Source organism: Rhinolophus sinicus, linkage group LG04 (assembly GCF_036562045.2).
Source record: "Rhinolophus sinicus isolate RSC01 linkage group LG04, ASM3656204v1, whole genome shotgun sequence".
Taxonomy (NCBI): domain Eukaryota; kingdom Metazoa; phylum Chordata; class Mammalia; order Chiroptera; family Rhinolophidae; genus Rhinolophus; species Rhinolophus sinicus.
The window spans coordinates 112,129,607-112,146,374 of NC_133754.1; the positions used below are offsets into that span (position 1 = coordinate 112,129,607).

The 16,768-nt window shown below is 55.6% G+C and overlaps 1 protein-coding gene across 1 annotated transcript; it reads left to right on the top strand.

Moving 5' to 3' along the window:
• The first annotated feature begins 343 nt into the window (after nucleotides 1–343).
• Nucleotides 344–3,956, top strand: BARX1 (BARX homeobox 1). Its single transcript, XM_019711963.2, has 4 exons — nucleotides 344–747; nucleotides 2,480–2,771; nucleotides 2,854–2,938; nucleotides 3,283–3,956. Exons 1-4 carry the CDS (start codon nucleotides 522–524, stop codon nucleotides 3,445–3,447), a joined length of 768 nt encoding a protein of 255 aa, XP_019567522.2. The 5' UTR covers nucleotides 344–521; the 3' UTR covers nucleotides 3,448–3,956.
• The last annotated feature ends 12,812 nt before the right edge of the window (nucleotides 3,957–16,768 follow it).

The following is a 16,768-nucleotide window of genomic DNA, read 5'->3' on the forward strand; positions in this document are numbered from 1 at the left end:
AATCTTGTGTGGCCCTCGCTGTCTCACTCTGGCCCATCTCACCTCTCTGGATCCCTCTGCTCCCATCTCTGGGGGTCTCCACTCCCGAACTCTCCTGCTCTCTCCTTCCTGGGCGTGCGCTCCGCTGGGTCTCCCTCGGTCTGGGTCGGCCGGCCTCTCTCGCGGCCCCCTCCCTTCTGCCTCCCTCCCTTCTCTGGCCCTCCCTCGGGCTCAGCTTGGGGGGGTGAGGGGCGGCTGGCCGCGCGGCGCGGGGCGGGGCGGGGCGGCCGGGCGGGGCGGCGGGGCGGGGCGGTGACGCGGGCCGGCTGGCCAGAGGCGCAGCGGCGCGGGGCGGGGCGCAGTCCCGGGTCCGACCGGCCGAGCCCCGCGCGCCCCGCCCGCGCCCTGTGCCTCCGCCCGGCCGGCCGGCAGGGAGGGGCATGAGCCCGCGCCCACGCGCCGCCGGGAGCTGCCGGCCGGCCTAGAGACCCGCGCGGGCCCCGCGCCCGAGCCGCCGCCGCCGCTGAGCCGCGGGCGCCGCGATGCAGCGGCCGGGGGAGCCGGGCGCCGTGCGCTTCGTGCCGCCCGAGGGCTGCGCCGACCACCGGCCGCACCGCTACCGCAGCTTCATGATCGAGGAGATCCTTACTGAGCCACCGGGACCCAAGGGCGCCGCGCCCGCTGCCGCCGCTGCCGCCGCTGCGGGCGAGCTGCTCAAGTTCGGCGTGCAGGCGCTGCTGGCCGCAAGGCCCTTCCACAGCCACCTGGGTACGTGCGGGGCCGGGGTTGGGGACGCGGGCAGCTGGGCAGGAGGAGGCGAGCCGCGCAGCCGCGTGGACGCAGCGATGGGCGCGCGGGCGCCGGACCGCTCCCTCCGCGGCCGGGCAGGGAAGCGGAGGGGCAGGCACCGGGCCGCGCGGGAACCAGGCCTCGTGCCCACGGGCCGGGCTGGCCTGGGGGGCGTTTGCTTTCTCCTTCTCTGCTGCCCTGTGGCCTCCAGTCCGGGAGGATCCCAGCCCAGGGACCGAGCCCGCATCCCCATCGCGGGCGCAAGACCAGACTGCTAACCTCAGACTGCGGGTAAAAGCGACCTCAGGCCGTGGGGCCTTCACCGCAGAGGACTGGCCGGGAGTGGCCGGGACTGCCGTAGGCGAGGAAGCCGGATCTTGGGGAAGAGGCCGGCATCTCCAAGTGCTGTGCGGGGTTGCAGGTGGGGGGCTGACGCGGGCCCAAGGAGGCCCGGAGCCTCCCGGAGCCCGTGGTCTTAGACGGGCGACCAACGCGGCTTCTGCTGCAGCACCTACCTCCCTTGGCCTTGCCTGGGGACAAGAGGCCTGTCTGTGAGCCGCTGCCCGACTGGCCCTTCCGCTTCCAGGTCTGCTGCGCCTCCAAGAAGTTTCAGCTGACCGCTGGGGCCTTTTCTGCCCATGCAGATTCTGTTCCTTCCTTGGAGGGTCCTGCCTTGCCCTGCTGGTGCCCTCTCCATCACACTCCTTCTGGCCGTTCCCCAGCTCTATCCACCGGTAGATCGGCTTCCCATGGCCTCTCTCAGTGGGTTCGCCCTGCCTTCCCTCTCTTACCTTTTCCCAAGGGTTCTTTTCCTCTCTGGCTCCCTCCCAAACCTCGGCCCGCCCTTGCTGATCCACGGGGTAGCACCCTCTGGCAGTGAGATGGCTGTGGAGAAGGGAGACCTCCACCTTGTAGCGCAGCACCGCCACCCAGCTTCCTGGGCCCCATTGGCCCTTCAGCCCATGCTTTATAACCTTTCTTGGAGCAGCTGGGACAGTTCTTTCCTTTCAAGTTCAGCTTTGATGCAGCCTCTCAGCTGCCTTTTGCCTCTAGCTGCACTGTGGTTGATAATTCGTTTGAAGCGGGCAAAAGAAATTATTTTAAGATTAATGAAAATGGAGACATCTTCATGGGGTAGAGTCTAAACAAAGAAAACAGGAGCAAAAATTTCGGAATTCGTTGGGTGCTTTCGAATTTCTGGGAAAGCCTCTACCCCACCCTCGCTGCCCATCCTCTGTCAGCCTCCTGGCTGTTGTGTCCGCATAGAGGAGCAGAGGTGCTCACTCCATCCATATGCTTTTCCTGAACGCAACAATACCGATTTGGTTGGTTAAATGCTTATCTTCCTATCTTACTGCCCTTTCTTCTTGGTTTTCCTTTTCCAGGAAACACACTCTGGGCATCTCAGAACTGTGAACTTGTTCACTGAGAATCCTGAAATCACAGAGGCGGCTTAGCCTGGGGAACACCAGGATAGAGCCCGGGGTTGGGGAGGTCCCCACTCCCAGACTCCGGGGCACTGGCATTGGAGAGGATCACGCCAGGCGCGTGGCGTAAATCTCGCTCTTCCACGGGCCAGGCAGGGGTGTTTTGTGTTGGGTGGCACTGGCCAGGCGTCTGGTCCTCCGGCGGTGGCGGATAGTGTGCGGGTCTCCAGGAGGAGGAGCAGGGCCGGAACTCACCCAGCGCCCCACACTCTCTCTCCTCGTAGCGGTGTTGAAGGCCGAGCAGGCGGCGGTGTTTAAGTTCCCGCTAGCGCCGCTTGGCTGTTCCGGGCTGGGCTCGGCGCTGCTGGCCGCGGGGCCTGGGCTGCCGGGCGCTGCAGGCGCGCCGCACCTGCCGCTGGAGCTGCAGCTCCGCGGGAAGCTGGAGGCGCCGGGCACCGGGGAGCCGGGCACCAAGGCCAAGAAGGGACGTCGAAGCCGCACGGTGTTCACCGAGCTGCAGCTGATGGGCCTAGAGAAACGCTTCGAGAAGCAGAAGTACCTCTCCACGCCGGATAGGTAGCGCGGAGCCAGGCTGAGCCCAGCGGGTGGTTGGGGGGAGACTGCTCGCCCTGCTGAGGGTGCACCCCGCTCTTTCCAGAATAGATCTCGCTGAGTCCCTGGGCCTGAGCCAGTTGCAGGTGAAGACATGGTACCAGAATCGGCGGATGAAGTGGAAGAAAATAGTGAGTGTGCGGTGACTACTGTGCCCTCTGTTGCCACTAGGCCCCTGGGCTCTTCAAGAGCTGCTCTCCCTCCCACGGTGCCCTCGTGCATCGTGCCCATAGGGACTCTCTCTGTTCTTCAAGGTGCCCTCACCCAGCCCACATTCGTTTGTGCCCCTCTGCACCCTCCAGCTTCCTGGAAGCCTTGAACCCCTGGCCCAGACTCTGGTCGCTTTTACCCAGCCACTCTCAAATGGCCGCCATTCCCCCGCGGCTTCTGATGGCCTGTGGGCCCGTTAGGCCCTCCACGGCAAAGGGCGCGGGGTCCCCGGTACCCGCTCACCAGTGCCGGCGTCCCTGCGCAGGTGCTGCAGGGAGGTGGCCTGGAGTCCCCCACCAAGCCCAAGGGGAGGCCCAAGAAGAACTCCATCCCCACTAGCGAGCAGCTCACGGAGCAGGAACGCGCCAAGGAGGCGGAGAAGCCGGCAGAGGGGCCCAGCGAGGCCAGCGACAGGGGCCACGAGGACTGAGCGTGGCAGAGGGTGCGGTCCCGGGTTCCCTGCGCCACCGCGGCCCCATCAGCGCTGGAGAAGCCACGATCCGGCCATTCCGCGTCCACAATGTCTGCTTTCTAAACGTTAATTACCTTGAATGCGAACAGTTAGGGGCCAAACAAAGAAGGACCTTGAAGCCAAACCCAGGCCCCAGTGCACTCCCGGCCCTACCCTGGAGACTCGCCCTGGCGGCAGAAGGTCGCCTTTGCCCGGAGCTCTGCGCACCGGACGCTCCACTTGCATTCACGCCTCACTCCTTTACCGCACCCCACCCGTCTCGGGCGGCCCTCGGGCCGGGTCGCTGAGGGCACACACCCGCTTCCGCGCTTCGGGGACCCCGTGGCCGGGCAGGCCACCGCGGCCGGAGACCGTGTCCGGGTAACCCGGTGGCTTTGCCCTGAGGCTGGGTCCCCGACGTCGCTGGGGCCCCTACCCCTCTCTTGCGAAGACGGTTTTTTTTTTTTTTTTTCAATAAAATATTTTATGACACAGCAGGGCTTAATGCGGGGTTTCTGAATCCACGGGGTGGGGCGGTGGGGTAAGGGACCCTCGCAATGGCTCCTGAAACATCCTTACAGTGAGTTACGAGGAAGCGAGCCCTGACTTGCACCACCGGTCCCAAGCTGAGTATGGCGGTAGCTGGGGCTGCAGGACCATCGAAATCGTTTCCATTCTGGGCGGGAATGGCTAGTTTGAACTGCCCAGCCCAGGGCGCCTGGGGGGTAGCATCCAGGCTACACAGAGGTCTCCCAAAGAAGCGGCAGCTCCAGGCTACCGCGGGTTCACGCGGGAAGTGGCCGGGGACTGACAGCCGCCTCCGTTTGTTGATTTGGTCTCCTGGAACTTGACGGATGGACTATGATGATCCTGGCCAGCCGGCCAGCCATTCCCGAGGCGGACGGAAGCGGAGGACTGGAGGTCCGCACAGAGGCTGCCACCAGCAGCAGGCACATCTCAGCGGACCCGGCCTCTCAGAGTTTTCACGTTCTCCGCTGCATAGGCAGAGCGGCCCGCGTCTGGCCGCAGAGCCTCGCGGCAGTGAGGTCTCCTGACCCGCACAGAGTACTCTGAGCTGCCCGAGCTCGCGTAGGGCGCCCTTTCCAGGGGCACAGCTTGCTGGCGCGTGCCCGCAGGTTCCCACTCCTAGCGGGAAGGCTTCGATTGCTTTCTCTCAGGTCTAGGCTGGGTTAGGGGCTCACGTGTGGGTTCCCATCCTTGCTCTTTTTAACGAGGACGATGACCACAGTATGGGATCAGGAGAAGGCCACTTTGCTGATTAAAGCTGGGGGAGACCACAACTTGGCTCTGCAGAGTTCCAATCAGGATCAGGATGGGAAACCAGGGTCTTGCAGGTGCAAATACGCGAGAAAGAGTCAGGAACATCCTGCTCAGGTGCAGGCTTTGTGTTTCAGAAAGAGAACGACCGCTATGGGTTCCACCTGTGGTGGCCATAGCTTCCTTTTCAAATTGTGGCTTGATTGACCCTTCCTGAAACCTGAACTTGGATTTGCGGTGCCCGAGCATCTCAGGGTTCAATTTAAGGTCAGGAGGAGTGAGAAACAGGGTGCTTCCTAGGGCCTGCTGGCGATTCTCGAGCACTTTAGCTTTGCCAGGTCTCCGCTGGAGGCTTTGAATGGATCCTTGCAAACAGCTCCCAGACTACTCACAGGCCAGCATCACCTGAGGGGACCGACAAAATCTGCCAGACCCTGGCCAGAGGGAAGGAGTGGATCTTCAGTTTTGGACTGAGCCCCTAATCCCTTCCTGCCTTTAGGGTTACCGCTGGTCAACTCAAGGTAGCAGTCCTCAGGGAACTTTCCTGCGCCAGGCCCAGGCTAGCCAAATGAGGCACTTTCCACTGCAAAGAGGAGGGAAGTGAAGGTCCTAGAAATTCTGTCCTAGGTGGGCCTGGGGAACCAAGAGTCCAGCTACAGCTTTTGTCAACCATGCAGAGGTGAAGAAGAAAGGAGGGTGGAAGAGGAGAAAGGAGGGTTTCTGATCAGCACTCCGCGCCATCCGTTCTGGTTCCTCAGGTTTTACTAAATCTGAGGAACGTGATCTTAGGCAGATTGCCTTGCGGTTCTACAGGCTTTTTCCCAAAGCAGCTCCCTCACTGGACTGGACTAATCCGCCGCCAAGGATGAAGGCTTTAAAGGAAGGAGGTGTCCAGTGAATCTGGCGCCTGAGCATAGGGGGCACAATATTCTATTGAGTACAGCCCCGCCAGGCACAGAAAAGGAACCTGACGCGGGCACGGCTGTCGAGAGGTCACCAGCCGGTCAGTAGGGGAGGCCCCAGATGAGGGGGTCTAGATTCCGGTGCGGGCGGGGTTGGGAGAGGTTTCTGTCACTGCCTGCACTGCTGTGCTCCTTGGGGACAGAAAACAGTGCGAACGGGGCAGACCGAGCCTTGGAGGCCGGGGAGAGGAGAGACCAGGCGCCGGTCCGTCCGGGCAGTTCAGGGCTTTTTGCTGGGAACCCTGAGACCCGACCGACGCTCCGGCCCGCTCCTGGGAGTGCGAAGGCACAGACACCAACGATATGCCGCCGATGCCAAGACCCAGCGCTCGGACTGTAGTCTGCACAGCTGCAACTCTAGGTACCGGGCCGCCTCCCATCCACGAAGGTGACGCAGCGCGCCCGGCCTGCGTGCTACCCGCTCCGGCCACCCGAGCTACTCTACCCCAGCCACCCGGGCCACCAGCGCAGAGGACCCCCTTCCCGCCCGGCGGCAACCGCGCCCCCCAATCCAGGCCCTGGGTTTAGAAGAGGGAAGGTCCTCAAGCCCCCTCCCCTCTCCTCTCGTAGCACAAATCTCTTCTCCGCCCCGAGGTCCTGGGAAACCACCCAGAGACGGCTGGAGCGAGCAAACGAGGTCGCCGCTGCGCCTTGCCTGCTGAGCCCGGGGCCCGCGGCCGGGGAGGGAGCGAGCTCGAGCGTCTCGCGAGAGCCTTGGCCCTGGGTGGGGGTGGGGAGTGGGGGGATCGCGGGGGGCCCTCGAGTACTCTCCCCACGCGAAGGGCCGGGGCGGCGCGAGGGTTAAACATCGGGATTAGCCTGGCGGCAGCCCTCAACACGCGTGCGAAGTTTGCGCTACTGTGCTCTGCGGTAGGAGGGTGGGTCGTGAGAGACATTTGGGGGGAGCGTTGGCTGAAGAGCCGGGATGGGAGAGTGCATCCCGACTCTGTGCCCGGGACCCTTAGCAAGTCGGTGGAAGCGGGAGCCTAGCTTTGGCGCCGCTCTGGTCGGGCGCGCACGCAGGAAGGTTTGGAGAGAGGCCGGCCGGACGTAGCGGGCCTCGGACCGGCAGTGCTTCTCAGAGTCTCCGACTTGCCGCTGGTTCCGCGCAGTGTGGGCACCTCCAGCGTGTGACAGGCGCACCCTGAGCGGGGAGCGGGGGCTGTCATCCGTACCCCTGCCGCCCCATTTTGTAAAAAATAAAGGTTACTCTGGTTTACTCCTTTCCCCTGTTCTGGATTCTAATGTAGGGTCACTGGTGGGAACCCACAAGGTAGAAGGAGAGAAACGCGGCCCCAGGCCACATTAAACCGGTATCCTGGAGCAGAGGGAGCTCTCTTACTGCACGCACGGATAAACCGAGGCCCACAACAGAGCCAGCCTCTCAACCTGGGGTGAACCCACTGCCCGGGCACCTCCCATGAGCTCCAGGGTCTGAGGAGAAACCTAGCAGCTCTTCCGTTTTCAGTCGCCCCGCTGTCTGATTTCGTTTCTACATTTGAGGGGAGCCCCTGACCCAGTAGTGACATCTCTGATTCCACCTCCAGTTCCTGTATCCAGTTCCTGTATCCAGAGAGGGGACCAGATGATCCCCAGAGCCTCTGGCCCAAAGACCTATCCAGGCCCAGGTTCTCAGGGGCCAAAGCCAGGCTCAAGAGGACCACAGACCCCCACCGGCCCTCAAGCTCAGCCTGGCCCAGGCCTTCTCAGCTGAAGGAGACTTCTCAAACACCACCTCCCCAGCACCACTTTAAGGAGGTAAGGGAGCTTCAATCTCTCACTCCCCACTGGTAGGCGGGGCAGAAAGATGACTGCAGCAAAGGGCCTTGCAAGCTGAGTCAGCCTGGCCCTGGGCCACTCCACACTCAGTGCAGGTGGGTCCACCTTCTGTTTGAAGTAAGACCTGGTGGAGGTACCTGACTTGGCAGAGCCTTCCTTCCTGGCCCCTCTTTGACTTTGCAGTGGGCCTCTCACTTGTATGACTTTCAAAGTGCCCTTGTTCTAGTTCTTGCACTTTAAGACAGCATCTTCCCATTTCTGAAATCTGGGTTCATATGACAATTGGGGAGCGGGGTCCCGGGCACTGGGCCCTGTGCCTGCAGAATGTGACTGGCCCTGAGGCAGGTATCTGGGGCTGGACTTCGGTGGCCCCTTACCTTTATGGAGAAAGCCTAGAAGGCTGTGTGTGGGGGGTGTGGCTCCTGCAGGGGAACCTTCCTCTAGGTACAGGAAGACTTGAGGCAGCAGAATGGTGGGAACTTGGCTGGCTCACCTGCAAAGTGACAACCAAGTGGGACTGGGCTCTGGGTTTCTTGAGGGGATCCATTCAGAGGCAGCTCTGATATTGAAGCTTTAGGAACACATCAACCTACTGATTTCCTTGATAGTTTCCTTTTTATGTAAATTCAGCAGTAATCTGTGATAAAAACATATGTCTTCATAGGCTCAAAAGAGATCTTTGAGTAAGTGTAAGATAAAAATTCCAGAAAAAAAAGTATATAGGGTCATGGCTTCATTGGCAATTTTTTATTTTTATTTTCTTTTTTGTGCTTCAGAAATTAACCGTGTCTGACATCAGTGGCACCATGGACTCTCTGATATTAATCAAGCACTTACTGGGGCCATTCATTCATTTAACAAGCAGTAACCGAGTGTGGCAGAAAGTTCAAACTGCTGGGACACAGGCCCTTCCTCCTTCCTTGATCTAGTGACAGCCAGTAAGGAAGGTGCCCTATTCCCATTTTCCAGATGAGATAAAACTCAGAAATGTTAGGCAACTTGCCCAGGGACACACAGCTGTTAGCAGCAGAATCTGGTCTGACTTCGGTTCTGTGGGTCTCCACTGCCTCTCATCCAGCAGCCTTGAGTTTCAGCTTGGTGTGTCCCAGATGCCTTAGGGTCCCCAATGTCCTCTGCCTGCCTGGAATCCATTTGTTCACCAAGTATTTATTAAGTGTCGGCTGTGTGCCAGGCACTGTGCTAGTCATGGGGGACACAACCTCTGATCCAAGGAGCTCACGTTCGTAGTGAGGAGGCTTGGGTTAATGGCAAAGAAACAGTCCACAAGATGATTTCAGGCAGTGACAAATGCCATGTGGAAAATAAAGCAGGGATAGATAATGAAGGGGGGGGTGTGCTTTAATCAGGGTGTCCAGGAAGGGTCTCTCAGGAGCTGACCCTTCAGTTGAAACCTGAATGTCAAGGTGTGTGTGCCAAGTAGCAGGCATCGCATGTGCAAAGATCCTGAGGCAGTTAGGAACTTGGTCTTAAAGTTGAGGAAAGAAAGTCAGAGTGGAGGGAGCAAGTGTGGAGATGTGGACAAGGGTAGTGGGTAAGGAGGCGAGGAGGTAGAGCTAAGCACTGCCCAGCAGGGAAGAGGCGGCATCCTGGCTCCTGCCCGGGGGCAGACACCTCGCCAGCCCAGCCCCTCTGAACTTGGCGCGCGCGCCGCCAGAACCCTGAAGCAGCTCCGCCCCTAACAGGCAATTTGCTTTTTCCCCCTTTTCATAAGGATGCAATTTTCTGCGTGCTTTAAGGACATTAGAAGGGCGTTTGACTGACGCGCCATGCGAAACACATTAGCGAGGCTAGAGACGCTGCGCATAGGAGGCGGCGCCCACTGTGGAAGGGGCAGGTGGAGGCAGGAACAGGCCCTGGGGACCGACCTGGGGGTGGGGGTTGTTCGGGTGGGAAGACCGAAACCAAAGAGAGGAGAGGAAAAGGTGAGAGAGAGGGAAGGAGAGAGGGAGAGCAAAGAGATGGGAGGAGGGATGGAGAAGGAAAGAGAGAGCTAGGAAGAGGGGGAACAAGAGGGGGAGGGGAGGAAGGGAAAAGGCTGGAAGGAGAGGAGGGTGAAGAAAGGGAGGGCTGGAGGGAAGTGATCACAGGAGTGGGGTTCTTGCTGGGGCATGCTCTCCCCAAGAACACCATGTGACCTCAGGCAGTAGTGAATGTGTAGTGGCCTGACAGCTGGTGGGGAGAATGGAAGCATTCTAAGGTGCCTTTGCCTGAAACTGGCTCACTGTTTCAGTCTCTCAAAAGCCAAGCTCCCTCCTTCTTCAGGGCCCTTGCACATTCTGTTCCCAGGCTTGTGATGTCCTTCCCTGCACTCCCCTGCTGCCCTGTCCTTCCTCTTCCTCCTTCTTGGGCTACCATGTCATTCCCAGGGCCTCCTACTCTGACTGCCCTGCCTTGTTGGCTGGCATTCACCTCTGCTATGGTGCCCTGTGCATTCGCCTGGGATCTGTCTTGGGGCATGGCTATCTCAGTTCTGGCACAGCCTGGGGGCTTCAGCAGCAGCTCCTTTTCACCTGGCATTTTCCTTAGCAACGAGGAACTTGATTTACAAACTCCCGGCTTTTGCTGGGTCTGAGGTCCACTGCAGATGCTCAGAAAACTCCCAGTACTGAGAAGACTCCTGGCTGGGATTTTCCCTTCCAGGGTCTCTGCAGGGTTCTTTCTTCCTGTCTGAACAGAGGCAGGTGGGCTGGTTGTTGGCATGAGGGTCTGGAGGGGATTGGGTTGGTCCCGGAGCCATGTACCTTTCTGAGTGCCTTGTGGGAATGTAGTCCACAGTCTTGGAGCCTAACTGGAACCCAGGGCCTTCCCTGAGCTTGCAAGTGTGCCAACACCAGCTCCACCATTTATGGAGCAGAAACACTGGGCCCGCCTTGGTTAATCCTCATGGGCTGACTGCTAAATTTCTTTCTCAGCTGAGGAAACTGAAGTTCAGAAAAGGGGTGACTTGTCCATGCTCACATAGGCAAAGCTGGGGTGTAAATTCAGGCCAGAGTAACTTCCTGTGTCAGTTCCATATCCTCAACCCCCAGCAGATCCCCAGGAAGGAGATAGGAGTAGCAGAGGCAGCTTGGCTCAGTGGTTAAGACTGGGTCCTAAGCCAGGCTACCTGAGGTTCAAGTCCCAACTTCATCACTCATTGGCTGAATGAACTTGGGCAGGTTACCTGTCCTCTTTGTGCCTCAGTTTCCCTCTCTTTAAATTAGGGACCAACAACAAAATCTCATGCCTGGCCATTCCCTGTCCTACCCTGTGGATTATCACCCCATGTCCAGGCCCTCTCATCATCCAGAATTGTGGCCATGCCACAGCATCATCTCTGCTCTTCCTTGGTTGGCCAGCCTCAGATGCTTTCCAGGCACAGCTTCTCCAGAGATTCTCCTGACTTCATCCCTCTCTGAGTTGGGCACCTTGGGGGGCTCCCACATCCCTCAAACTTGCTGGAACCTGGACACTCACGCACATCCTCTCCAGGTTGTGGGCAGACAATGTCAGGCTTGCAGTGAATGAATGAATGAATGAATGAATGAATGAATGAATGAATGATGGACCAGGCCTGACTTCCACCTGCAAGTGCTGGCTGCCCATTGGCTAAGGGGTTCTGCCACCAGAGGCTGCCCTTGCAGGGATTCATACCCCATGACCCCAATGCATGGCCCCCAACCAGTGGCTGCTGGGAGTAGGTGGGCAAATATGGCCCTTCACTCCCAATTGCCCCCAGGGGCAACTTATTGGACACCACATCCCTTGTCTGCTGTGTGGTGTTTTGCCCTTTGCAGCTATTGGGACACTGGCAAGATTCTAGTTGAACAAGTTAATAGCTGCTAAATGAGGTTTAAGACAGTTGGACGAAATGAATGCTTTCTGAGGACTCTTCCCAGCTCAGAGCTTCTGGAATCCTCTGGCACTGTACGTCCACCTGCAAGCAGCTGCTGGCTTTGCTCAACCATGCTGCAGCCACCCTGGTTTGTGAAGAGAAGGAGAAGGAGGATGAAGAGGAACAGGAAGGAAGCAGAGGACAGAGAAGAACACCAGTGTCGCCCTGATGTTTGGTCTGTGTGATGCCAACTGCTGCTGCTCAGAAACTTCTGGATGCCTGCCTGCACTTCCTACTTGTCAAGGAGACTTTGGGGGTTGCGTTAAACAAATGTAGGAGCTCTTATAAAGAAGGGGCACTGTGTTTGTTTGCAGACATGGCTCTGCCCAGCTCCCCTGCTGATGGAAACTGCAAGCTATGAGGAGAGAGGGAGAATGCAGAAGCCACGCCATGGGGTCTGTGGGAGAAAGCCCAGGCCTGGATGCTCTGAGAACATACCGTTCATTCCTACATGTACTCAAATGCTCATTCCCTCCTTTGAACTTGCAACAAAAAGTTAATTATGCCTATATGTACACCCATGTTTCTGGCCGCATTACTCCCAACAGTAAGCAATCCAAGTGTTTATCGATGGATGAATGGATAAACAAATGTGGTCTATACATAATGGGATATATATATAAAATGGACTATTACTCAGTATTAAAAATAAGGAAATTCTGACACATGGTTGCACCTTGAGGACATTATACTAAAGTGAAATAAGCCAGTCACAAAAGGACAAATAAATACTGTTTGATTCCACTTATATGAGGTTCCTAGAGTAGTCAAATTCATAGAGACAGGAAGTAGTATGATGAGTGCTAGGGTCTGGGTGAGGGGAGAAATGGGGAGTTAGTGTGTAATAGGTACAGTTTTACAAGATGAAAAGAGTTATCAGGACGGATGGTGGTGATGGCTGCACAACAATGTGAACGTATTTAATGCCACTGAACTGTACATTTAAAAATGGTTAATTGTAAATTTTATGTTGTGCTTATTTTAGCACAATAAAACAAATTGTTAAAAAATTATATGTTGTAGCTTTATTCACTGAATATTTCTAGAAACAGTAAGTCCAGTAGCAAGAGCACACCTGATGCCCTCACTGTGGACTATAAATACCATTTCCACTGAAAGGAACCAAGGGTCTGTAGAGAAATGGCTGGTCTATGTCTGGGGCAGAAAATGTACAAGATGAGCCTGGACACCACCCCCTTCCTTGTCATAACCAACAGCAAGGAAGTGACAAGGATTACTGGGCATACGTAAGAAGGACGCAGGGCTCAATTAGAAGACCTCCCATGGCCAAAAATAATAACTGTAATGGATTGAAACACATCAGATATTTGAAAAAGTCAAGATTTTATGTTATTAAGAAAAACTCTTTACACACATGTGTTGCTTAACAACTGAGACATGTTCCGAGAAATGCATCGTTAGGTGATTTCATCATTGTGTGAACATCACAGACCTACATGGTAGAGCCCACTATGCACCTAGGTGTATGGCATAGCCCATTGTTCCTGGGCTACAAACTTGTACAGCATGTTACTGTACAAAACAATATGAGATTAAGTCAAGCACAAGAGAAAATGGTGCGATCAAGAGACACACTAAACATGAGACGTATGAGGCTGCTGCCGGTGTAACACAGCTACTGTTGTACAGAAAACTATTTTTTTAAAGTAGAAAGAGTGCACTCTAAAATATTGATTAAAAGTATAGCATAGTAAGTACATAAACCAGTTATAGTCATTTGTTATCATTATCAAGTATTCTGTACTTTACATAATTGTATGTGCTATACTCTTATACAACTGGCAGCACAGGAGGTTTGTTTACACTGGCACCACCACAGACACGTGAGTAATGCGTTGCACCAGGACTTTAAGACAGCTATGACGGCACTAGATGGTAGGAATGTTTCAGCTCCATTATAATCTTAGAGGACAATCGTCATTGACCGAAATGCCGTTATGCGGTGCATCACTGTAGCAGCATTTGGAGGATGCTGGGTGTTATAGACTGAATGTGTCCCCCCACCCTAATTTTTATGTTGAAACCTTAACCTCCAAAGTGATGGATTGGGCCCCATGGCAAGGAGAAGGGACAGGCAGGGGGCTTTGTTCTGCATGGAGCTCTGGGAAACAGTGCCGGGGCCCCATGTAGTCTCCTTTCTCCTCAGGGAGGCTAGTGCCGGAAAAGAGGAGCTTTCTCTCAATGTTAGCTGCCAGAGATGCCCGTGAGGGGGTGAACTTCCCACCAAGGGCAATGTGCAATGCAAAGGGGCCGTAGGAGAACCACTGTAGCAGGTGTGGCTACCTCTGAAGGCACCTCCAGCCCTTAGACCCAGGGTTTGTCTCTCTGGTCTGTAAACGAGGAAACTGAAACTAAGGATGAGTGGGTGAGACCTAAAGTGTCATTTCTGTGCCCCCAAAGCTGCATGGCCACCTACTCTGCCTGTGGTGTCTGGACTGGTGGCTGAAGTGTGGAAAGTGGGGAGGACTCAGGCTCTGCCAGTGACAGTGCCATGGACTGTCTGGGTGCAAGCCTGCACTCGGTGTTCCAGGCTAGGGCATGCTGACCTGCAGGGGGCACACGGGAGTGTCCCACCCATGTCCATGCCCCTTCCCTTCTGGTCCATGTCTGCAGGACAAGCCCCTGTTCACTGCCTTCTTTACTACAAAGTGCTGTTTGTGAGTTTTTTAAAAACACACTCTCTTTGAGTGACTCATGCATTTAAAATTATTTTAATATATTTTACACACTTGTGTATAAATGGGGCCATGTGTTTCTTTTTATTAAAGGCGTCTTATTTAGGCTGGTCATCATATGATCAGGAGGCTCTCCCCCAAGGCTGCGGCATTTATAGGGGTCCAGAATGGCAAACTGCGTGGAGGGCAGCTCTGCTGCCTGGGATTCTGGTGGTGCCTGTGCCCAGTGGTCCCCGTGGGGGTGGAGCAGACCCCAGGGCTGGGCTGTGCAGACTGTAGGCCTCTTGCGCACAGCAGCATGAGGTGCCTGGCTGGGGACCCCAGGACCTGCTCCAAGCCCCCAGGGAGAGGGCTGGTCAGGTAAGAAATGTTGTCAGGTCCTGGTCTACACACTGTGTAAGCACAGGGGTGGACCAGGCGGCCAGGACCTGTCACTGTGGGGCCGACTTAACTTGCTACATTTTTGAGAGCCTGCAAAGTGTCAGGTTAGCTAGCACTCTGGGGATGCAAAGGTGGGTGACAGCCAGCCCTGCCTCCATCAACTCACACTGGCAGGGAGGTGGACACGTGAACAGACCCCGCCTTCCTTCCTGCTCTCTGAGGCCCCGGCCCCCTTTGACTCCCCACACGCCCACTTCTGCCCCAACCCTCCGGTGACACTGGTCTCCAGGCTCTTCCTCCAACACCTACCCCAGGGCCTTGGCCTGGGCTGTGCCCTCTGCTAGACACTTGCTGCTCCTCTGCCTTGCAGATGCTGTCTTCTCTGTAAGGCCCTCCACACTCCCATGCTCACATTATAGCTCCCAACCCAGCACCCCCAGCTCACTGCCTCCCCCTTCCCTGCTCCAGTTTTCTCCCTGGGGGATGCATTATCCATTGTTTTTATTTTTTCTTGTTTATGTCTTCCCTTCTAGAATGAAATCTCTAAGCACTTGTGTCCTCAGCTCCCAAGACAATGCCTGGCAATTGTCAGACACCTGTCTGGTAAAGGTGTCTGATAAATATTTAATGACTGACTGGACAGATGTGTTGATTGACTCATTGTGATGAGTTGATTGAGTCTCGTTGCTTGGTGCATATATTGCCCACATTTTAGTTGTGTGTGTACCATGGGTGGCACTGCTGGGACACAGATATGCACAGGTTCAGCTCGGGTAGAAACTGCCAGCAGCTCTCCAGAACAGGCACCTGTCCCAACCTCCCCCTGTATGGTGCAGGCTGCTCCCCATCCTGCCTGCCCTTGGAGCTCGCAGTCTTTTATGTCACCTGTTCTGTGGCAGTAGTGGTGGCTTGCTGGGGGTTTTAATTTGCATCAGTGCCTTTTCCTAAGCTTATCGCCATGTGGATATGCTCTTTGTGAAATGCTTATTCAAGACTTCTGTCCGGTTTCCTATGGAGCTATATGGGTGTTTGTTTTTTTCTTATTAAATTTCAGGAGCCTGTACATATTCTGGATAAAATCTTTCGTCACTGCATAAGTCGCAAAGAGAAACTGGTCCATGTGGTGTGATGCATGCCCCTCACACTCCCTCCCTCCCTGTCTTCTGGGATCTGGTGAGCACTGCGAGGCCATTCCTTAGATCACCCAAGGGAGGGGACCCAGAAACATGCCCCTCTGGCTTGCTTTCCCAAGCTCTCCTCTTTCTATCATCTTTTTATCATTATCTTCTCAATGGTTTTATCAACATATCACCTTACAAATGTGGTTGAAAAGAAAAGAATTTCAGAAAACGTGCTCAGGAGGAGCATGGGTGTCCTGCCCCAGATCACCGCCAACCCTGCCCTGGCCAGCTGTGTCCTTGACACTTTGCTGAAATGCCCACCTGACCCCCTGGTCTGGGGAACTCCTACTTCCTTTCAGATTCGGTTTAGAGGCTCCTCCCCCAGGAGCCTTCCTCGATCATCTGAGGCTGAAGTGGGGGCCTCCTTGCTGCTCCCACAGGTCACTCCGTTGCATTATCATTGTCCAATTATCTGTTTCCCAGATGATTAGGTGACCTGAGAGGGCAGGGCCAGTGCTTCCCTGGGTACTGAGGACCTGATGCCTGCACACGGTAGGTTAGTACATAGTAGGTGCTCAGTGCTTGAGGTTTGAATGCTGAATGAAGCCATGAATCTGAGCCTTGGAGCTGTGTCTTTGCTTGGTGGCACCACGTCTTCAGTTTTCATTGGCTGAGTCCTACCTCGTGCTTGTCCCACCTGCAGACTTGCCCCATCATGATTCGCTTCATGTTTCTCTTTATAGCTGTTCGCTTTTTGGGGGGTTGGCAGATCTCTTAATTTGTTTAAAAAATAATAGTTTCTTATGTCTACATTTTAGAAATTTGCAATATCTTTTTAAAAACAGACTTTATTTTCTAGAGTAGTTTTAGGTTCATAGCAAAATTGAAGGGAAGATACAGAGATTTCCAATATACCCCCTGCCCCCACCCCATGCACAGCCTCCCTCATTATCACCACCCCCACCAGAGGGTGCATTTGTTACAATTGATGACCCTACACTGACATGTCATCATCACCCAGAGTCCATAGTTTACCTTAGGGTTCACTCTTGGTGTTGTATATGAGTATTCTGTGGGTTTGGACAAATGTATAATGACATGTATTCACCATTACAGTATCATACCGAGTATTTTCAATGCCCTAAAAATCCTCTGTGCTCTGACTATTCATCCCTCTCTCCCCCTTAA